Here is a 23082-nt window from a genome sequence, read left to right as displayed (position 1 = left end):
TGCTGTGCATCCTCAGTCACTGAGATGGAACATGTGGGTTGAAATTAGCCCAGGCCCATTGCTTTCTTTATTTTTTTTTTTGTTAGTTGGTCAGTTTTTATACTCCATATCATATTAAGCCACCTCTTCACTTGGCTCATGATGGTCTGGCTTGCTCAGGTAGTCAGTCACACTCTTTAAATCTAACTGGGAGAAATATTTACACCATCAGTTGATCCACTCAGCTGTGGATAGGACACCTAATGTGTAAAACAAAGGCCAGCCTCTCCCTTTTGTCTTGAGATAAATACACGACTTGCTTTGGAAAAGCAGTGGTCAGTCACAGGAGTGTGAGTTGCAGACCAGGGTCCAGTTGCTCATATGCTTTACAGACACATCATCTATGAAGGATCCCTTCTCAGAGAGCAAAAGTCCAGCTGCTGAGCTGCTAGGGTTTCTACTCTAGCTCAGTCAGCCCTGGCGTGCCTAACTAACTTAAATTTCCTTAGCAAGGGAAAAAACTGAGATGGTCTTTCATCATAGAAAATTATGTGTGACAASGAACATGCCAAAAGCAGTCAATTAGCAGCATTTCTATCATATGTAGATATAGGCAGCTGAAATATGAAAGTCATGTAATGAACATGTGATTCTGTGCCTTGAGAAGGGCTGTTCATTGAAAAAAAAAAAAAAAAAAAMAAACAACCTACCTGTGTTTTCATTTACAGAAATGGTTTTTGGTGAGGTATCCATTTAGRTTCCTTTATGTGGGGGGAGTTTAGCCAAACTATTTTTTTTCCTTGCATGAGTCTTGCATGAATAATGTTGCTTTGAACTATTCATTCTTTACATCTATTTGTTGCTTTGGATGCCTTACTTGTAGAATCCAGTGTCCTGACAAGGAATGTCTCCCTAGAAATTCTGAGGTAGTGTCTGCTTGCATTGCCTTGATAGCTGGAAAGAAGAGTTTGAGGGCTGCCTCAAGAGCTGACTTAACACTGCATGGATTTTAGCATGGACAATGCTGTCTGTGATTCCTCAGTTAAAGGCACCTGCTAATTTAAAGTCAGAGCTAAAACAGGGTCTGGATAACTTGAGGCAGAATATTTGTGGGGTTTGAGGTACTGGAGCCCAAGAGTACAAATATTTCTGGGATGTTTCTGTATCTCTAGAGATAGAGATTTCCAGGTGGATAATTTGTTCTGTATCTTCAGCTTGCCTGATCTATTCTGTCATTCATCAAGACTTCAGGAGGTAGTGATAAAGCCTGTCTATTGTCTTTTACTGTGACATTCTAATTAATGCTCACATCTGACCTATTTTTTTCCTGTGCTGTCTGTTGCAGTGCTTGATGGCCACAGCAGGGCACTAAACAATATTAGAAAAAAAACCCCACAGCATTAAGACCTATAAATTCCAACAACCGTCTGGAAAAGCAGTTGTAACAGCCTTCCTGGTGCAGCATGGCATTTGGACCTGGTGTTCTCTGCCTGTTCCTGTGGACAATAACAGGTAGGAGTTTACTTCTCATGTGTCTGAGTCATCCAGACAGAACAAGAGAATTAAATKCTCCTGGAGTGTGTATACAGCTGTGACATAAATATGAATGAGGCAAGAGCTGGGAAATCTTGTGACTCCCTGGTGCAAAAAGCTTTGGTATGGTACAGCTTCAAAACTTGCAGTGGAGGAAGGCATTTGTGAGTTGCTGTTGGAAGCCAATTTCAGCAGGCTGTCTCTAGGGAGATGCATGGGGCAGGAGTGGGTAGTGGGAGGGTTTAAGGAGTTTTCCCTCTTTCTCTTGCAGGACAGCAATTTAAGAATGATGCATTGCTTGGATTCTAAACTACTCTTTTGTTCTGAATTATCATAGGGGGGTTTATTTATGAGTGGTGTGAATGCAGTGACTGACGTCTCTCACCTTATCATCCTCTCTACATATATATTTCTTTCCAAAAACCATAGGAAAGTCTTGTAAGTTTCTGCTTCAGCCACAGGRATAGGAAACTTATTTCCGTAACTAGACAGATGAAGAATAATAGTAATTCTTAATACTCCTCTGTCAGAGAGACTTAATCTGGTGCAGGTATTTTTGATACGGTAACTGAAGACAAATATATGAAGTAGTGGGGTTTATTTCCTTAAAAAAAATATTGTTTGAATTCTAGCTGTGGTGGTACTGGCAGTATCCATTTAGCAGAAATTGAGAAAATAATACACAGTTATCTGACTGTCATGCTCCAACCGTGGGGAACCGCAAGGAGTTCTTTTAAAATGGATGGTCAAGATCGAAATGAAGTYGAACGAGACAGACTTTGTATCTGAGAACCATTTATTGGTAACAAAAAACTGAGAAGTAGTAATTGCCCACTAAAGGGGGCTGGAAAAGACAGCAAAAGAGAAAGGAAAATGGAAAAGGAACGGGTAGAGAGAGAAAGGAGACAGAGGGAGAGAGCGGGTGTTACCACCAGCAGGACCGGGGGTGCCATCCATGTCCACATGACGGGGGTGAGCGCTGCTGCCGGAGGGAGAGCAGCTTGGGGAGAGGAGCGGCTCCCGCAGCGATGGGTGCTGGACACACGGTGAGTGGACACTCGGACAGGACCGGGACCCTGGGTGGAGTCGAAGAAAGGATCGCGGTGGCAGGCGAGGTCGGAGGCAGGCAGGTGGCTCAGGCAGGACAGGCGGTGGCTGGGCCAGGTGAAGGAGCGGGGCGAGGCAGATGCTGCACTCGAGGCTTGGAGGGCAGATGGAATCCTGCCGAGCACCTAGGAGGGAAGGAGGATACATGGGGGCGAGCGAGAGCTGGCGAGGACAAAATCCAGGCAGGCTGGAGCTGGAGCAAAAGGACCCCTCAGCAGCAAAACCACCAGCAGTGAGCAACAAAGAGAGAGTGACCGAGCAACAGGAGCAGCAAAAACCCCAGCCATACGCCCACAGAGACAGACCTCATGCCAAAGTCCACCTCCCCAAAGTCCAGCTCCCCAGGCTCATAGCACCATTGATTTTTATAGCCCCTGGCTCCTCTCAAAGTCTGCCTGCTGACCAGGAGACCATTGGCCCAGTCCAAGCTTCTTCCATTGGTGGAGCCCTTCCACCATCTGATTGGAGAAATGTCTCTGGGGTGAGCAGTGTCTCCAGGTGCCCATGTGAGGTGTTGCCAACTGAAATCCCCCCAGAGACAAGGCTCCACACATGTCCTGGTTGCCTCCTGCAGGCAGCTCGTGTGCACCCCTTCCCCCACATGCCTCKGACAATCAGTGTTGAGGCAAATCAAGATTCAAATGGCTCCTCACACTGACTTTCACGTCTTGTAATATAAACAGGATGGGCTGTTCCATGAGGGAGAGATTTGCTTAATATGCTAAGGCTTAAATTGACTACTGAATTTGGAAAAATTGGATGAAAGGGGATAGATGTTAGCCTACMTCTGAAGGGAGATAGGTATTAAGTGTGGCTGTGCTCATAGCTGCTTCAAAGTAGTCACAAAGAGCATTATTAGAATCTCATAGTGCCAAGCTTTTTGAGGAGAACACAGAGCTGAGATGTTTGTTTCTGTGGTTAAAAAGTATATCCCTTGTAAATAAAATCCTCTCCTATGAGATACTGAATACCTGCTGTAGGCTCCATACTTGTATTTTTAGAAAAAAACCCACAACAACTTCAGCAGAAGACAGTAATTGCATTAAATACTGAAATTTGCCTGTAGAGAATGTCACAGTTTCATGCTTTTGATAATACTGTTAATTGTTAGCAGATTAGAATAGCTTCCACATGCGCATAGGAAGTTATCTGTTTTTAGTTGCAAATTTGCTATGCTCTCTTGGCTTATCTGAGAACAAGACCATGGCACTCAAACTGCTGGCTGCATTTGAAGCCTCTCTCTGTATCTCAGCTACCAGCTCATGGTGTTTAGAGGATAATATAATCTAATAGCTCATATTATTTTAGTAAAAAATGTTAGTATTTATTTCCATCTCAGTAATTTGCTGTATTTTTAATACAATTCTTTTTTAATTAAATGGGAAAGTTCCTGCTAATTTCCATGGTTTGCTACAATGTATCGGTAAATGCTCAACTTTTCTAAGTCAAAAGGACTTATTTTAAGTGCAACTTTAAGGTGAATTGGCTCAGACTCAAGAACTTGCTAGATGTTCATTATGCCCTTTTTTCTGCACATGAGCTTGCTTTTAAGGGCTACCTTTTCTTAAAAAACCTCAAATTATTTCAACACTTGTTTTAATTTAAGATAATGAGAAGGCTRACATAATACAGGAAAGAAAACCTTGATATTCCATCACTGAGAGAAGAGAGAAACAGGCCCACTGATGAATATTGTTGGAAGGACATTGAAAAATATGCTCTGATTTATTAAAAGAAATTGAGGTGCTGCTTAGGTGATATTTATTTAGTTTCATTTTGTGCATGATGGTTTTTGACTAATAGAGTTTTTCTGCTTTTAATGAATGTGTAGGTTGACCTTTGCTGGCTGCCAGGTGCACAGCAACTCGCTCTATCATTTCCCTTTCTCAGCAAAATGGGAGAGAAAAATATGATTAAAAACTCCATGGACTGAGATCAAGACAGAGAGGTCATGTGYCAGTTACAGTCAAGAGCAGATGTGACTTGGCTTAGGGAAGTTAATTTAATTTATTGTCAATTAAGTAGAGCAGGGTAATGAGAAGAACTACCATAAAAACATCTTCCTCTCATTTGTACTTTCTTTCTAGACTCAACTTTACTCCCAATTCTTCTTTCTTCTTCCCCTGAGCAACTGAGGGAATGAGGGCTGCAATCAGTTCATAATACTTCGAATCTGTTGCTCCTTTCTCCTCACACTCTTTCCCTGCTTCAGGATGGGGTCTTTCCCCCGGGCTCTAATTCTTCAAGAACCATTCCACCACGGGTCCTTTTCACAGGGAAGTCTTTAAAGAACAGGCTATTCCAGCGTGGATCCCCTGTGGGGTCACAGGTCCTGCTGGAAAATGTATTTCTCTCTGGCCTTCTCTTAACGGGGTTGCAGCTCAGGCCAGGAGCCTGCTCCAGCCTGGGTTTTCCAAGGGTTCACAGCTTCATTCAGGGTCTTCATCCAGCTGCTCTGAGGTGGGATCCTCCYTGGGCTGYAGGGGTACATATCTGCTTCCCTGTGGACTGCCATGGACTGCAGCAGGACAATGTGCTTCACCACAGTCAGCAGGGGAATACCTGCACTGGCACTGGAGCACTTCCTACCCCTTCTTCACTGACCTTGCTGTGGCTTGGTCACACATTTTCTGAAATGGCTTTTCACACATTTTCTTACTCCTCTTTCCTGCCTGCTGCAGATGTGCCAGACTTTTTGCTCCTTTGTACATACCTTATCACAGAGGAGCTGCCACAGTCCCTGGTTGGCTCAGCCTTGGCCAGTTGTGAGTCTGTCTGGTAACTGGCCCTGCCCTGACACTGGGGCATTTTCTGGTGTCTTCTCACAGAAGCTATCCCTGCAGTCCATTTCCCCCACCCTCAACTACCAAGATGTGCCACATAAATCTAATTGAGACAGATACCGTTACTAACTAATGTTTGTGCCTCTCAGGAGGCTTGAGCTTTATGTGGCAATAGGTATAAGTGTGTATCATGCCTCTGTCATTAACCATCTCATGCATTTTGGATGATTGATTTCCAAAACCTCTGGATGCAGCTGCTAATTTATCCATATGGACATTACTTATAATGCTTATAATCTCACTTTACTTTTTTAAATCAATTCATTGGTGAAATCAGCATATATTGAAATACATTTAAATTATTCTGGCCATCAATTACTTTTTTACTAATGTATCAAAAAAAAAATCTCTGTGAGAGAGAAAAAATGTTGTTTTGTAGCACAGAAACAACAGTTTATCTTGCAACTGGGAGTCCGATATCTTGGAATGAATTAAGTATAGCTGTCATCTTGAGAAGGCATATTCTAATTTGGCATTTGAAGCAGAGCTTGCAAATACTGTTRTTGAAATGCATTTTTGCAAATATAATGAATAGCGTTTTCACAGCTGACTCTCTGTTTTCTCATACTGTGTGTGCATATTGTGTGCTTTGTTCTGAGATTAGCCACTCCAACAAAAATTGAAAGAGGGATTGCCAGGTAATTTCAGTCACAGTTGTTGTGCTGTCTAGTCTCTTGTTTTTAAGTCCACAAAGCCCAGATGTAGATTAGATGACCTCAGGTTTTTCAATACATTTCACCAATATCCTTTTCTTTACTCTAGCAGAGAGTGTTACTAAATACCTCCATTTTCAATGCATTTCACTACTACTGGTCTTGGACTTTGAAAAATATTAATACCCTTTTCTTCCCACATGTCTGACATGTGAAACAAAGGCTAGGAGTGTCAAATGACACTTTAAGATGTAGGTGTGCCTTTGAAATGACAGTGGAACCACTGGGCTGGGGTCATAGTGCATTCGTTTTTACTTATACTGCCATGACTAGATGTYCTAGTGTTCCGGTTCACATGGGTATTTCCAGAGATACAAGATGATGTAGTGCTTGGTAAAGATCTCTGAGATTATAGTGAGTTATGCTGTATGCCAGGTTTTTTCACATTGTCCATGTCTCTGTTGGAAGTGGTCTGGTATTTCCTTGTGGAGGTWTTGAATAGCTGCAGCTGTGCATCTACCCTGCTTTTTTTCCTTTTTTTTTTCCTTCTCTTTAGATGGCACTTAGTTGGTTTATCAGAGACAAACAGGGATGATGACAATTCATGGAATGAAAACAATACTTGGAAACAATCATCAGGCCCACTGAACTAATTATGATGCCTTGACAAATCCTGGATAAAAGAAGTGTGAAGACTGCTGTAATGACCATAAAAGCTTTGCAGATCATTGTTTGCAGATGTAATTAGATTCCTGTTAGCTGTGTCTTGTGTTGAGGATTTGCTTTTATGTAACCTAGCTTTTTTTTTTTTTTACCCGTTTTTTCTTCAGTCAGTACCTTTAGCAACACCCAAAATATTACTTTGTTATCGCATATGTDTCTTTGTTTAAAGACCTGAGAGATGTCAGACAACTTCAGGGCAGCCTGCAGAAAAAGAATGAAAACACTTTGATGGTGTGCAGAGATGTTAGCTGCTGCTGGAGGAACCAATGCAATGACATTTCAGATGTTGCAGCTCACAGTGACACTGCTTTCCCAGGACAGGACCTACCTTCTGCAGGGCATTACCAGAGCTGATGGAGTATGAGCCTTTTTCAGCATTTATGATATAAAGTGTGCTTTTCAGGGGTTTATAGCTCTGCTGTGGAAATTCTCTCTAGCTTGAAAATTGGAATTTTAATTTCTCCTTTAGATGACTGTAACTAAAAATAGAAAGTTATTTTAATTTTGCTTCCAGAACCTTATCAAAATTGGTTCAGTGTGAAATTATGGTAGTAGTAAAAAACAGAACTTATTTTTTACTGATATAATGTCTTTCATCTCAAAATTCACCAAACGAGGTGAAAGTTACTTGGGTAGATTTAAAAAAAAAATCGCTAAAAACAGAATGGAATTAGTTTGCTGCTGAAAGAGAGTGGATGGAGCATATGGCAAGAAAACAGAGACAGGCCTACTCTTCCTGTGGCAAACTGCTACAGGATGCTGCATGCTCAGGTAGTTCAGAGACTTTTAGGATGTGAGAAAAATGTTCTATGTGGGCTCTCAATGCTGTGCTGCCTGCAAGGAGGTAATGGGATTCTGGTCAAATGTGACTTCTCTTATTGCAAGGTCTGAATATAAGCTTTTCTCTTCTACTGCGCATTCCCTCTTGCCCCTTCTTTCTGCTTCTTCTTACAGTGGTCGCAGCTAGGGAAAGCAAAGTAGCCCATGGGTGGATAGTTCTGCCCTTGCAGGGTTTCCTGCTGGGATGTTTTGCTCTGATGACCCCAGTGTTAATACACTGTCACAATTTGCTACTGACTGACTAAAGAATATTTGCTGGCAAGTCATTCAAATGCTTGTGGCTGCATGAGCGTGGGGGAGAGCAGCTGGTAGGTTTCCATGTCCATTTGAGGAAAGGTCTCCAGCCAGCTGCAACAGGAGACCCTAAGGTACTTCTGCAAARTATGTCAGGATCCTACACTGAAAAATCCTCCAAAGTACAAATATTACTGCAAAGGACATGCTCAGAAAATGTCATGGTGATATTAGTAAAAGGAAATGAGCTTTTTTGAACAGGGTACTACATGTGTTCATATTGTAAACTATTTATGGTCACAGTAAACTRTATTATGGCTTGGTTGTAGTGCTGTGCCTTACACTGGTGGTGTTGTTTCAGGTTCCAGTTGTGAGCAGTGCAGAGAAGGAGCCACGTACTCAGGTGCAGTAATATCTCCCAACYTAGAAACCACTAAAATCATGAGAGTCCCTCACGCTTTGTCAGTGTCCGACTGCATCGCAGCRTGTTGTGACCTCTCTGGTTGTGACTTGTCCTGGATGTTTGAACGGCGCTGTTACATCGTGAACTGCCAACACAAGGACAGCTGCAAACCTAAAAAAATTGAAACTGTAAAGTCCTACCTTACCTTTGTGCTGAGGCCTTCTCAGAGGCCAGCCTCACTGCTAGGACTTGGGCAAGTGATCCCGAGCATGGTCCACTCTGTGGGACTCCAGAATGAGCCATCTGAGGAACTGAGTAGCCTGAAGAAGCTGTCTCTGCTTGGCAARGATCCCAGCTTTGAGGAGATACCTGAATACATTGATGATTATAAAGAGTTGGAGCAGGACCCCTTTCAGATGGGCATCAAACATGAGCAGAAGGACAGTATGGATTATACAGACTGGGGCCTGATGATGGCAGGTGAAAATGGCTTCAACACTTCCATGGATGAGGATGGAGATAACCAGGAAGATTTTGCTGAAAAGAAAGGGGAGGCTGGGAAGGTGGAAAGCCTTCTGAATAAAAACAGCTCTGAACTGACTTCCGTCAATGAGCACCCCACAGAGAGGCTGTCATCTCTCCTGGAGATTACACCATTCCCTGGGAAGACATTTGAAAGGGAAGCAGCTGTTCCACTTCTTKCACAACCTGAGGATGCTTTGCAAAAGGAGGTATGTTTGCCCCTCAGGAAGCAGGCAGAGTATGGTGAGGCTACTTGGCAATTATTTTGGTTTTCAAATGTTTGAAAAATCTTAGGTTATTGCTTTGTAGTATTAAACTCTCAAATGACCTACAGTTCTGTTACCATGTAGAAGAGGCTGAAGGGGATATGATTGTCTTGATAGGCAGGTGAATCACTAAAGGACTTTTTTTTTTTTTAATCAGACACTAAGGAGTAGAGTTCCTTTTGGGGCACTGCAGGGCTACCTTGAAAGTGTAAAAATGAATGAACTTGGACTGGGTGTAATAGTGTTAAAGTGGTCTTCACTTCTGACCCCTCGTAACTCAAAGGAAGAAGTTAGCAGAGCAGTACTGGTGGACCTTCTGATGCCAAAGGCCAAGACCAGTAAATGTAAGCTCCTCCATCAGTAAAATTGTCTGCTTTATCGGTTTCATGCTACTAATGCATACTGGTGTTACAGATGTAAGTGCTGAGTTAATTTTTATAGTRGTTTTAGAAACATATGAGAGGGGCGTGATATTTAATTTATGGTGGTAGCATTTTTGGACCATGATGTACAGCATGATAAATGGATAAGGTGTTTCAGTTCTCAGAATCCTTTTCTTGAGTCTGAAAATAAGAAAAAAAGTAAAATCTAATAAATCAATACAAGARAGATGCAAACTTCTCTATTTATGCCAACCAGTTTGATCAGTTAAGACTAAAGGGGCCTTGGTTTCTTAAGAACAGGATGGGTTCAACGGGAAAGTTAAAACAGGCTATAAATTCAGCATTCCCTGGGTTTGACTCCCCTTGCCAGAGGGAAGAGGAAATTAATCAATGTTAGCTAACTTGCTCTGAATTCCGCAAGATTTTGCAACCAGCAAGTATCTCTTGCTGTAAAAATGGTAATTTATTGCTGTTACTGGAGGGAAGAAAAATACAAGCAAATAAGAAAGCTGCATGAAATCTGTGACAGGTGCAGTTCTGGGAGGGGATGATTGATGTGTGGAGGACAGCAAGTCTTAAGAAACAGATAAAGACTTAAGGTAACTGGAAGGAGCCTCATGTTAATAGCTCTGGTCCTCATGGGGAATTTAAGCCACCCCAATACCTACCAGGAGGGCAAGAGAGCAGGGCTCCAGAAATGCAGGAAGTTTCTCTAGGTTGTTGATAACTTAAAGAAGGTTATTGCTTTGAGCTGCTTTGAGGAGAAAGAGACACTACTGGACCTCACCCTTGCAGACAGCAAGGGATTGATTAGTTAKGGATGCAGGCATGAGGTAGAAGCTCCTAAGAGGGGCAGGAATAAGTCAGAAAGCAGAATCACAACATGGGCTGCAGTAGAGCAGTGTTTGGCCTGTTGTGGGATCTGTTTGGGMGAACTGCAAGGGAGGTTGCCCTGGAGTTAAGTGGGGACCATGACAGCAGGTTGCTTTTTGAGGACCACGTCCTCTAGGTTCAAGGTAGCCCGTTACTGTTGTGACTGACTAAGTTGGTCTAGAGTGTACTGGAACAYGTGAGAAGAAATTAGAATTCATCTTTATTTGTATGGAAGAACATTTGACAACAGAGGAARTGCTGTGGCAAGCTGAAATTAGGTGCTGTTTCTGCAAGCGGAGTTGATAGGAGACTTGTTTTGACAATTTCTACCATGCACACCTTGAAACAAGCATAATTAACATAACTAGTTGTTTTTCTGTTAATTTGCAGAAAGTATGTACATATGTACATATCAAGAGTGTGATACCAAAATATGCTGTCCMTGCTGATAAAATTTAGAACGACATTCTGCCATGTACTAGTGTTGCAGTTAGTTCTAACAGAGGGCAATAGCTGAGCTRTTCTTACAAAGTTGAAATTAAGGACACCCGACCACACTGCTATACTGAACTCATGTCCCATTTTTCCTTCCATCTGCTAGGAGAAGCTAGCAAGCATTTTTTAGTTACTGACTGTATAGTGTGGTGGAAATCAAGCCACAGCAAGACCCTGCAGTAGGTCTGTGCACCACAGTGTTTATGCCCTTTAGGTGTGCAGCAAGACTTGAAAACTGTCTCCAYTGCATTTTGCTGTCAAATGGCAGACCCCTCAGTATGGTTATAAGCTTTAGCCAATTGTCAGGATCTCTGCTGACTAAATTGCTTATGCCTCATGCCTTAGAGAAGTCATAAAACTTTGAATTCACCTAAACTATGTGGCAGCACTGAGTAATTTGTTCCCTGTCTCTGAGGGATTTATTATGGCTTTCGTAAAATGAATACCATTTTATGAAAGTTGAGTTTTCACATCCTGCAGCAGTGATAAATATATATGGCCAGGCCTACTTTGCAAATCTCTACTTTGATTTTGCCACRCCAGCCAGTATATAAAGATTTTGATTTCTCTGTGTACACTGACTATGTACATGGGAGTTTATTGTAAAGTGAAATTGAGAGAAACCTATTTCTCACCAGGTTACAGAGGAGCTCTTTGTATTATGATAAAGTTATGCTAGCACAGCCACTGAAATTCCAATAGAAATGCTGAGGAATGAGCTTGCTACTTTCAGTGCAGAAGGGATGAAACTCCAGACCTTGGTCAGTCTTTTGCCACTGCTGGYAATGATGCTGAAGAACTGATAAGACAAGTGGAGTTAGAAGGTATTTGGGATGTGCTCTGTGAGCAGAGCTGTAGGAAGCAGTTTGTTGGGGTAGCATTGAAAGCTGTTCATGATGTGTACTGAGAAATGGCTCTAAASGCTCTCTATTAATGCAGAGAAAGAATCTGGGGAAGGAGGAGGTTTTGAGGAACTACCAAAGCCTATGCAGCCTAGGTGRGAATCCTTTGAATAATTTGGGCATGTGTAGAGAAATGGAGATGATGAGCAGTTATAGCAAATAATTTTTCCTGGCCTTCCATAGAATAAACTTCAGTCCAGACACCTCCCTTCCTAGTCTCTCACTCCTTTTCACTGCAGATTATGCACAGTCCCTTTGGTGAGGTAACAGGTGGCCCAGGATKTTGAGGTCAGTGCATGGCAGTTTCCTTTTTGCCACTTGTCACTTCTTTCACTCTTCTGCCACTGCTCCTTCCTGTTTGTTTCATCTGCACTGGTGTGAGTTTCTGTGCGGGCCTCAGTTCCCTGGGAGATGTCATGGAGTCCCTGTTTCCAAGAGGCTGCATCCAGCCCTGTGCATAATAACATTCTCTTCCAGATGTTTCCTCTCAGTCCTCCTATCGTGCATGTCCCCACCTACTCGTGTGTCCCCTGCCCACAGTGKCTATTGCCTTTTTCAAGCTAGGTTTGAGAGGTTGCAGCATGTGTGCATGGTGGGTTGATTCCATCCACTGCCAAACTGCCTGGGACCACATCCAAGCCCTGCCAGTTCTGTATAACACAATTTCCAGTTTRTCTGCAAGTTTTTCTGGTTTGGGAACTTTTCTTGTGACTCTAGTGAAAAGCTGCCTGTGATCCTTCTGGTGATGGGATTTCCTTCTTATGTGTCTCTTTCTCCATCAAGCAATACTTTCATCAAATCTCATATGGATTGTTTGGTGCCAATTTGTGTTTCCTAATAAAAAAAGTTTTTTTTTGAAAACCACATTTTGTTATGAAGGAAATCTTAAATTTTTGCACTGTATTAAAAATGCCAAGAGGTCTCCAAGTAGTTTTTTCATTGGTATATCGTCCAAACAGCCTCTCAAACTGTGGTGTTTTATTACAGATTATGAAAATATGAAGGTCTTAAAACCATGCTTGCTACTAATGTTAATGAATTACCCTGTTAATTGCACATTATAAATGTTTTCCTATCATACTCTTAATTCTGCCATGGCAATTCTGTATCTSTKYYYSKRKMYSTGYKSWSRCRCWCYCYYTTSYRSMKYYYMSASAMARMKSTTTTGACAAACCAGACAGAGCAAGGTGGCAAAAATGCTATTCCCGGATTCCCTCCCTCCCTCCACAGTAATCAGCAGGATGTAGTGTCCTGAGGTGCTGTGTTCTTTGAGCAAAGGTCCTGGAGTGAGATTTTAAACTGAGAAACCAACCAAACACAGACTTCCAGAGTGTGTGCTTAGAGCATCCTTGCCATAAATGCAGTCAGATGCAGGGAGTTTCCGTAGGTGATTTGGGAGAGAGAATATGGGGTTTGTCACTTAACTGAATCACCTGACTGTTGAGTTTGCATCAGAGTTCAGAGTGATCTAATGGACTGTGACACTCTGGCAGCTCAATAACATGAATACATTTAGAAATCTGTACGGAATATGTGCAGTCCAGCTGCCCGAAACAGAAATCTGCAGTGCTGCCCATCTTTGAAGTGAGATATCTGCAAAGAATTGTCTCTTTAAAATTTCCAGTTAACTGCTGCTCTGCTAAGCCAATAAGATTTTTCAGGTCCTAGTCAGATTCTAGCTGCTGCTATGTTGATGCTGCAATGTTTCAAACATTTACTCGATAGCTAAGGCTTGACTTGGTTTTTTCACTTAATTGTATTTACTGGGATAATGGTACAGTCAAAATGCATAAAGCTCTACTTAGAAACCTTAAGATGGCTGACAGACTCTATGTGATGGTGGGCCTTCTAATGTCTGATTGGCTTGCCTTCAGAAATCATATTAAGACTTAGAACACAATTGATTATCAGAGCTATTAATCTCTTGTTTTGGCTTTGTTTCAGTATTGAGGCCCGCAGAAGCTAAACAGTTCTGTTTGGTTAAAAATACGTTGGCTTGATCCATAGAGGATGTTAAAAACCCCTGAAAGATGTTTCTTTACCTTTCTTTCTGTTTTAAAGTCTGTACTTCATGTTATACTGTGTGATGGTCTAAGATGCTCTTTTTGCAGCTCCCCAACTACACGGTTAATAGAGGTCATATGTGCTTGAAATCATTAAACAGATGACTAAATGCAGAGAAATGGGAGAAGCAGACCAGCAAAAGAGCAGAGTCACACTGCTGATGGAGCTGCTATCCATGAAATTTTCCAGATAAACGAGAAAGAGCAGGTGGTACTTCAGTTAATGTAGTAGTCTYATGAGCAGTGGGACATGAAGGAAGCACCCCTGGGGAAGCAGTCACAAGCTCAGCATAGCTGCACTAGCAGCCCTTGACTCACCAGAGTGCTGGTCTTTAGGAGCACTTGAGGAATATTCTTCCTTGAGGGARAAAGTGGGGCCACCTGCAGGATCAGGATGGAGTAAGGAAACATGGTTGGGTTGGGTTTATCCTTCCCATTCACAGAGGGCACAAAAATAGTACCCAATCTATGGGTTCAGCCAGTGATTGGAAGTGGGAAAGGATCCCCCTTGGCGTGATACTGTTGCCTGMACTGTAACATTGAGCTTCCCCAGGGAACTGCATGAACTTTCTTCTTTTTTTTGCCATTTTGGATTATAGGTTTGTTCTCATTTTCTGTTGGAATTCTCAAGAGGTTTACACTCAAGCCCTGAGAACTGAAGGATGTGGGCCCTCACCATGGTGTGTTTGTAAAAAAATAGTGGGCGTACAAAAGGGTAAAAGCAAATCGCCCACAAAACCCATACCAACAAAACTACCTACCCTACTCACTCCCAGAAAGAATTMTTTTCTTTTGTTTTCCTTTCTCTTCCCAAGCTGGAATGTAGGTTAATCTTGCCCTTCACATCTGTTCCAGAAAATCTCTCAGTAATAGTTTCTGCCTAAGAACTTAATTTCTGRTATTGTCCCTGCCCCGATTGTCTGCTGCCTGCTGACATTTTTAGTTTAAGGTGTCTTTTTGGCTGCGACTCCACGTCAGACGTGACAGTGCCACAGGGCACCTTGTCTGACTGCAGTGTCTTGCCTAGGCTTGCTCACTGAAGTGATGTTTGGTGCTCTGCAAAAGAGTGTCCCTGGAAAGATACATTTGAGGTGACTTTGTCTCCATCTGTCCTAGGAAGCCATGATGGCTTTTTTTTCAGCTGATAAACTGGCAAAGGATCAGGACAGGAGAAAATCCAGAGGAAGGTCAGGAAAGTAGATTTCCCTCAAATTTGAAAGGCGAAAGAACACTGTGGTTTGCCCAAGTGTGGAAAAAGAGATCTTTGCTGAAGATGAGAGGAGGAGTGAGTATATAAAGGAGACCGTTCAGGAGCAAAGACCTTTTGTCAAGACACAAGGCAGGATGGGCTTGAGGCTCTCCCTGCACATGATGTTGTCAAAGGTGAGATTCCTGAAGGCACTACTTTGGGGGAGCTGCAGTCCTTGATCTGCTGTCAGTATCCTAGCTGCTCGAGTGATCTTACTATCTCCAATGGAGCAGAGCTGGAGGTGTGACCGCAGAGGTGCTTGCATTGTCTGTGTATTGGACTCAGCCACAATCCCTGACTCTTCACAGGGATCTTTTCTCTCTGTCCATTGTTGAAGGTAGAGATGGAGTTGCAGATAACTTCTGTGCTCTCTATTTTCTMACAGGCTCAGAAGCAACAGTTCCTGGCATTGCTTTCACGTTCCCATTTCCCACATTTCCACATTCKCAGCTCCCACTGCTGTGGGGAGGGAGCTTTTCCTCCTTGTCCAGAGGGCAGGGCTGCTCTTATTTCCAAGGGAGGCAAACTGCAGAGGGAAAGTAGAGTACCTGAAATAGAAAGAGAAGTAGAGAGCTGGGACTTTTTAGCCTGGAGCAGGGAGTGTTCAGGGGACCTTACAAATGAGTATAAGTAACTCTTGACAGGTGTGAAGAAGATGGACCTCTGAGCCTTCTCAGCACTGTTCAGTGGCAGGACAATATACAATGGACACAAAATACAAGGGGGCTTATTTAAGTACTAAACACCATGTTTTTTCCTGTGAGGATGGCCTAACACTGGAACAGGTTTTCCAGAGACATGGATTCTCTGACCTTGGAGATAGCTCAATAGCCTGACTGAACGGGTCCCGAGCTCTCTGCTGTAGCTGATCCTGCTTTGAGGGCGGGGGCTGAACTGGGCTGTCTGCAGAGGTCCCTTTCCACCTCAGCCATTTGTCATATGTGTACACTTTGTCAACACACTAGGCATAATTGGAAAAATGCTTTTCCCTAATCATTAGATCAGAAATGAGCCTTAAGAATATTAAGGAAAAACTGCTGGCCCATTGAGGATATGTGTTCCYGAAAGGCAAGATTCACCCAGTGCTAAGTTATTTGGGCCAAATTTGCCATGTCCTTTGCTGCAGTTCTGATTTACTAACAAGGTGAGGCAGCACTGCTTGATGCCTGAAGGTTGACATGTAGGGTGTTTTATTATTGTTGTAGACATAAAAAGGCATGAGCAACTCATGTACTGAGCAGATGTAGTAAGAAGTGAGGATTCTGTTATGTTTGTGTATGGCACAGAGACAGTAACACCACAGACTTTCTGACATTGGTTTTTAAAGGTTTATTACTGTATTTAGACCTGTCCTACCGATTCTTTTAATATTTTGAGAACTTGTAGCCTTATTTGTATTCCAGGTTGCCACATGACTATAACGTACACTGTTCTGCATCTGCAACTTGGAAAATTATTAGCATWTCTTACAGAGACTGATTGGACAAAAAGTTCTTGTTTGATAGGTATTCTATAAATGAATAAAATCTCCTAGTAAAATAAATCACTAGGGTCATSCTACATGCTCCTGAGAAACAACATACGTCTAAATCTAGAAATGTGAAAAATGTCTCACAGCAACTGTTTCCCTGTAATTCCTTTTTTTTCAGGCTGCTACACCTTCATCTTCTTCAGATAGATTGGATTTCTCCCCAGGCATGCCAGAGAAAACCCAGACTCCCACAGTGGCCCCAGACAATGCCACTGAAGATGGGATCGTGCTGCTTCCYACTAATACTGCACCATCTGAGCCCATGCAGCAGTTCACACCCTCTGCTACTGCTGCTAAAGCAGGTAATGTGTCAACACAGCTGGAGATCTGAGGGGTACCTGCAGGCTGGGCAGAGGGTGAGGATGGCTTTGCTACTCTCAGGTTTCCAACCCGTTGTTGGAAAGAGCTCACTCTTTCTCCAAGTGTTACATAATTCCAGTGTAAACCTGTAGACCTACAATAACACTGCAAACCCCTGACCCTTTAGCYGTTACTTCTGAGACAAAACTCTGACCAAGTCCACCAGTAATGGGAAAGTACAACTCAAGCAAATACAGCAAAGTAAAAAGAAAAGGTTAAGAGCCTGTTTTAAATTATTTAGTTGTTTGTTTTGTTTCAAACTTCATGAGCAATACCTGAGGCTTGTTGGAGTTTCAGAATAGTCTCCTCTAGCCATATTGTATGTGATTTTTGGTGTGACTCTTCAGAACACTGTTCCCTCTCAGAAACCTGTAGTTGCCAGATACCAYGCAGCAACATAGGTGGGATCTGAAAAAGCTCAGCCCTTACCAGGAGAAGCCTAGCCCTTAGCAGGGGAGAACATGGACTCCAATTCCTGGAAAAAGAAAGTCTTGCTCTAATTTCAAAAGTGTGGGGAAGCTTACCACACTTCCAGCTGTAGAGCAAAAGGTTTTATTTTGAAAAGGACAAAACTTCTAATCATCATGCCCTCTGTGTTAAGTTCTGCGTGTATGTTTGTGTATCTTCTTTCTCCTGAGTTTCTTGCCTCCCTGTGCACTCTGACAAAGGGCTAGAAGGGCAACAAGAAGCACAAATGTGTGTTTTTCTGCACTCCTGATGCACTGAGGGATATGGAGAGCTAAGCCCTTTGCTTCCTGGTAAAGTCTGGTTTGGGATATTCTTGACACTCTCTACCAAACTGCAACTTGCCAGCCAGGATAGCAATAGTAGGTAGCAGGAAGAGATGACCTACAAGAGTCCTCTCCAAGACAATGGATTATCATTATCATTGACTGTCGACTAGGCAGCTCCTCCTCCTTCACAGGAGGAGGTTGAAGAAGGCTCAAAAAGAAGTTTGGAAGAACAAATTGAAGGGAAGATTGTGATCAATTTCACAATAACTACTGCTATATACAAGGATTTCCTAAACTTGGTGTCTTCTCAGCCATACTGTCTTGGAAGTCTCAGTGACAGTCCCTCCTTCTCTCATTTGGCCATCACCCTCTTCTAACCATTTTATTGTCATCTCATATGGAGGTCCAAGTGCAAACCTTTGCTTCACAAGTGTCTARGGTGACTCCCACGATCAATTGTAAAGCCTTGGGTGAATTTAACTCACAGTGACAGGAAGTGTGCTGTCAGTGTCTTCATTTATTTTTAGGTRCATCACTGCTGAGTAGTCTCTTTCATCTCTTCTGAGTTCATAAGTTGGGTGTTTAGACATAAATGAGTTGCCTTTAGAGAATTTTTGTTCTTTGGTTTCCCAGTATTCAAAGGAAGACATTAAAAACCTTTGAAATACAGGACTAAGGAAATTTCCCTTAAATTTTGCTTTGGTGTGTTACTGCTGGGKGCTGTATTTGTGTTCTTTGACATTTTTTGAAAGAGGAAGTAATTTTCACAGACAAGAACTGGATAGCAAGTGGATTGATTGTGCAGTTCAGGTAAGAAATAACCTTTTGTCCTCTGTGCAAGGGGATTTTTTAAAAGATACACTGAGATGGACATTGGAACTTGCCTTACAAGTGCCACGCAAACATAGAAATAGTACTTCTTGGTGAAAGAAAGTGTGATATTGAAGTTCTAGTATGCTTTTTGTCTTCTGTAACTCTATATTTTTTTAATTCCTGCACTTCCAATTACTGAGAAAAATACATAATTCTTTATGCAGAGCATTGTTACCTGTGATATAAAGGAATAATGAGAATGTTTTTCTCTAAAACAGAAATAGGGAAAATGATACTTCATAGCTGAGGAAGAAGAAAATTTAGTTGGTAAAAGGTGAGGATATCATAGCCATGATTAAATAGATAATTTTATCTTGCATTAAGGATTTTTAAAAATTATTCTTGCCTATTCTCTGTAGAGTATTTGTCAAATTTTACTTAATCCATTGCAAATAATATTTGAAGATACTAAATTTAGGTCAGTTCCATCTGTTGTAGCGTGCTCATTCTGTCTTATATGCAGTAAAAGAACTTGCTGTGTCTGCTGGAGATAACATACAAGTGATGCTCCCCAAAAATGAGGTTGAACTGAATGCCTTTGCTGTCCCACCACCATCTACAGGTGAGTTGAATGCCTTGGTATACAGGGAGATGCACACCCTACCAGCTTGTAAATGCAGCCAAGTTCTGGGTTATGTGAACATCCACCACTCAGGATAAAACAGTTTTTCTCATTTCTAATATTGCCTCTCTTGTGACTAACTGCAGAGAGGATTTCCTCTGTTGGAATTTAAAGATTAAATTTTTTTAAATGTCTTTTATTTTCAGAGCCTGAACTCATTAGCCAGATGGTTCAATAGAAAGCCTGTAATTTCTACCAAAAGATCATGTGGCCTAGTTTATAGCATCTTGCTGTAAAGCTCAGGGGAGGGGGGGAAAGTAGAGTCTGAATGCAATATTTGCCTTAAAACTGCCAACTTCTGAATTGCAAGAGCAAATAGAAGATGTTTCCTAAGTAGCTATGTAAAATGTTTGCTTCACATGAAGTAGGTTTTTGCAAAGAAGTCCATCACATCCTTACTGCTTTACCAAGTTGCAGCACACTGAAAGTTTAACATGTGGTCTTACCAATTCATTTTACAGGCTTAAACAGTAGCAGTCATGATTTCATCCTGTAGCATTTTATCTAATGAGTGGTGAACTTGATTTCTTTGTTTTCTGGGCTTATCTTGAATGTTCTTACACTGTGTTATTGCTCTTAGAAACAGCCTACACCTATGAGTGGAGCTTAATCAGTCATCCTGCTGACTATAGCGGGGAAATGGAGCACAGGCACAGCCAGACTTTGAAGCTCTCTCATGTAAGTGAGCTGTACGCTCATGCTCTTTATGTTTGTGTGGTCCTTTCACAGAATTGTAACCTATGGGGAAGGGCACCATAATTCAAGGAGTTCGAATGGCTTAAAATCATCCTGAGTCCCTTCACTTGCATATGTCACCAAATTTATGCCAGTGTCTTGGAGTGCTCTAATAATTTTCTAAGACAGAGTAAAAATTTCTCATATTATCACATTCCTCTTGCTTCATATTTCTCAATTCCAGGCCATGACTAGTGGTCTCTTATATATGTGTTTATAAAAGTAGATTGAGGATTCAGACATAAATAAATCTAGATTTATTCTGTTTGTGATATGAATGTCAGATTTAAGCATGCTTCTTTTGTATAATTCAACATGTAACCCTATTTGTTCTGTGTTTGTCTCAGTTATCAGTGGGACTTTATGCCTTCAAAGTGACAGTTTCTGGTGACAATGCCTTTGGTGAAGGTTTTGTAAATGTCACAGTCAAACCAGGTAAATCAGTTGGCTGATACAATAAATTTCTTCAACACAAGCAGTTACACAGCATACTTATCAGTCTCTCAGTTACTGTTAGTCAGGGACATCTGGCAGTCCAGTCRTGCTGACATATTTCATAACTTGGTGTCTTAAGGGGTTTTAAGGAATAGAGCTAAGGGTCTTGCTCACTGTGTTTAAGTGCTCTCTGATCTTTTCCCCTCCTCAGGTAAAGTCTGAGGTAGCACCATGTCACTTTCCTGGTCCCCTTCTCCAGCTAGGAGCAGCAGTCATATGCTGATCCATCTCTGTCTGCAGGTTACAGTGCACAGCTCTGATCTGAGTTACACCACGTAGGAGCACTGCAGTGGAACACTGCTGTGTCAGCAYGCTGCTCATCAGTAACCTGCTCTTTTCCTTGTCCAAAAAGGACACAGCTGCAAAGCTGTGTGTCCTAGATTTATTCACTRGGGACTATTGATCTGTACATTTAACATTAATTTTGCCTGGGCTTTCATTAACATTTTTTTCTTCATCCCCCCCTGTCTTTCTCACAGCAGTCAGAATTAACCAGCCGCCTATTGCCGTTGCTTCGCCTAAAGTGCAAGAAGTTTCCTTGCCTACAACTTCTACCTTCATCGATGGCAGTCGTATGTACTGGACCATCCCATGCATATATCCTATATTTTCAATATACAATTAAAACATTATCGTTTATCAATTACAAGTGAAATTCCTTCTTGTCACTAATCTCAGAAGTTTCCTGAATAATGATTTATTTTGGGGATTTCAGTCCAGTTATAAATTATTTTAATAAATTTAAAAAAAATAAAAAATAGAGCCTTCTGCTTGGAGATTGAGATGCAGTTTGTCAGAGACTGCTGCATTCAGTGAGCAGCTACTCTTACAGCTTCTTCCTGTCCTGCCCAGAGGGCCTCTGTGCTGGTACAGCTGGGGCCATAGGTGAGAGCTGTCAGATAGGGTGTGACGAGATGTTGTAATTATATTCATAATTACTGAGTGCAGACAAGTTGGAATGTGTAGAGTCTGAGACTGATTTTTTTTTAATTCATGTGTGTGAAGACTTATTTAGATAACTCATACCAAAGGTAACTTGGAATCGGTGATTCATGAAGCTTATTCAACTATACTGAAAGAGACAATTCTAGAAAACCATTTAGGGATGAGCGTATGAACGACTTAAGTATTCATTCCAGCAATTGCTATGRGAAACTGATACGTTTTTCTTTAATGAATGTAGAAAGCATAGATGATGTGAAGATAGTGAGTTACCACTGGGAGGAAATTAAAGGTCCCTTGCGAGAGCAGAAGGCATCTGCTGATACACCTGTCTTGCACTTGTCTAACCTTGTTCCTGGAAACTACACCTTCAGGTATCTGCATGATGATTTTACTCAGGGGCTTTAACTGTGATAAAGCTAAACRTTTGTTTCTTTTTGTGCTCACATTTATCTCCCCAAACAAAAAACCTTAATTTTTCTTCTGCATATTGTTACTCTTCATTTTGCACAGAGGAGAGACATATGGAGCGGTTTTATTAAAAAGTGCTTGCAGTGATCCTTTATAATATGCAAAATTACATAAAAGAAGGTTTAATTGTAAATTAAACATCTCCCCACTTCCAGCCATAACAACTGTGACAAACTGCTTTTTTTTTCCCAGCTTAAAAGCTGGCTAGTGCCCTGAATGAAACTATGCAGTCAGGCTGTGAAAGTCATCCTCTGAATGGTGGTGGCAGACAATGATATTGGCAGACTGATCCYCCCAATACATTGTCATGTGCTGATTTTACTGAGAGTCATTCTGTTTTTTATAAAATCTTTGCCTTGCWACTGGTTTGCTCCATTTATTTATTGCTGAAGCTGGGGTTTGCACAGACAATGGAAGAAGTGTTTGTGTGCTTTAGTAAAAATCAGTACCTCTTCTGAACATTTTAAGTTAAAGCCCAATCTTCACAGAGGCAGACTTCCCACTAACCTAACTTGGGTTCTTTGGCTGCCAGTGGATGCCTACCAGTCAATATATTGTGTRTCAGTGTAGCATCAGCAGAATGTTGAAGCCTGCATACATATACATTAAATGTGGTGCTTTGCATAAGCTTCACCAGAAGCTCTACAGTTTCTACTTGAATTCTGTATTCTTTGCTGGAATTGTTCTGTATTGTACCATAGCAGAAATGAGTGTTAATTTTTTTCCATATTGAAAAGGGCAGAGCTTGCTTACAAGCAATGCTTCTAAGTGTATTCCAAACCCTTGGGAATTAAGAAGTCAATTGTTATATCTCTGCACCTTTGGGGGAGGCTGACTTACCTGAACAATAGAGCAGTATGTTGAAGTTCACATCTGGTCAACAAATTCAGTGCCCTTGATGCGCATGGATGAGCACCCATTCCAAAGAAGCACATGTTCCCTAATGGCTGAAGGAATGCACACTAGTCCTGTTCCTGCTCAGGCTCCCTTCCACGTGGTCAGCTGTATGCAGTTTTCACAACAGAGGTGGATTAGAGATTAGTTGATTACCACACTGCAGAGGGTGGCTTTCATCCCTTTGAAGTGTCTTAAGCAGTCTCTTTTTAAGATGAGAGTCAGTAATGTCTGGATTTTTTTTAAATGCTCTACTTTTTTAGTTTTGTGACTTGACATTGATATTAAGCTCCATTAAAATTAGTAATAGTGTGCCACAAAGAAATAAGATGTCAGGATCTGGTGCTGTTCTATAAG

The 23082-nt window shown here is 41.7% G+C and overlaps 1 protein-coding gene across 1 annotated transcript in view; it reads left to right on the top strand.

The window, feature by feature from the left end:
- Window positions 1-1433: 1433 nt before the first annotated feature.
- Window positions 1434-23082, top strand: part of KIAA0319 (KIAA0319 ortholog) — a 43519-nt gene continuing 21870 nt past the window's right edge. The window contains exons 1-8 of the mRNA XM_057376716.1: window positions 1434-1491; window positions 8274-9046; window positions 16718-16901; window positions 19030-19128; window positions 19769-19866; window positions 20271-20358; window positions 20898-20990; window positions 21602-21734. Of these exons, the coding sequence (XP_057232699.1) occupies window positions 1443-1491; window positions 8274-9046; window positions 16718-16901; window positions 19030-19128; window positions 19769-19866; window positions 20271-20358; window positions 20898-20990; window positions 21602-21734 (1517 nt within the window). The 5' untranslated portion in view covers window positions 1434-1442. The remainder of the gene's footprint in view (window positions 1492-8273; window positions 9047-16717; window positions 16902-19029; window positions 19129-19768; window positions 19867-20270; window positions 20359-20897; window positions 20991-21601; window positions 21735-23082) is intronic.

Source organism: Malurus melanocephalus, unplaced genomic scaffold (assembly GCF_030028575.1).
Source record: "Malurus melanocephalus ecotype Western Australia unplaced genomic scaffold, MMel_1.1 scaffold_288, whole genome shotgun sequence".
In the NCBI taxonomy this organism is placed as follows: Eukaryota; Metazoa; Chordata; class Aves; order Passeriformes; family Maluridae; genus Malurus; species Malurus melanocephalus.
Note: the sequence above shows the minus strand (reverse complement) of the source record. Positions and strands in the feature narration are given on the sequence as shown.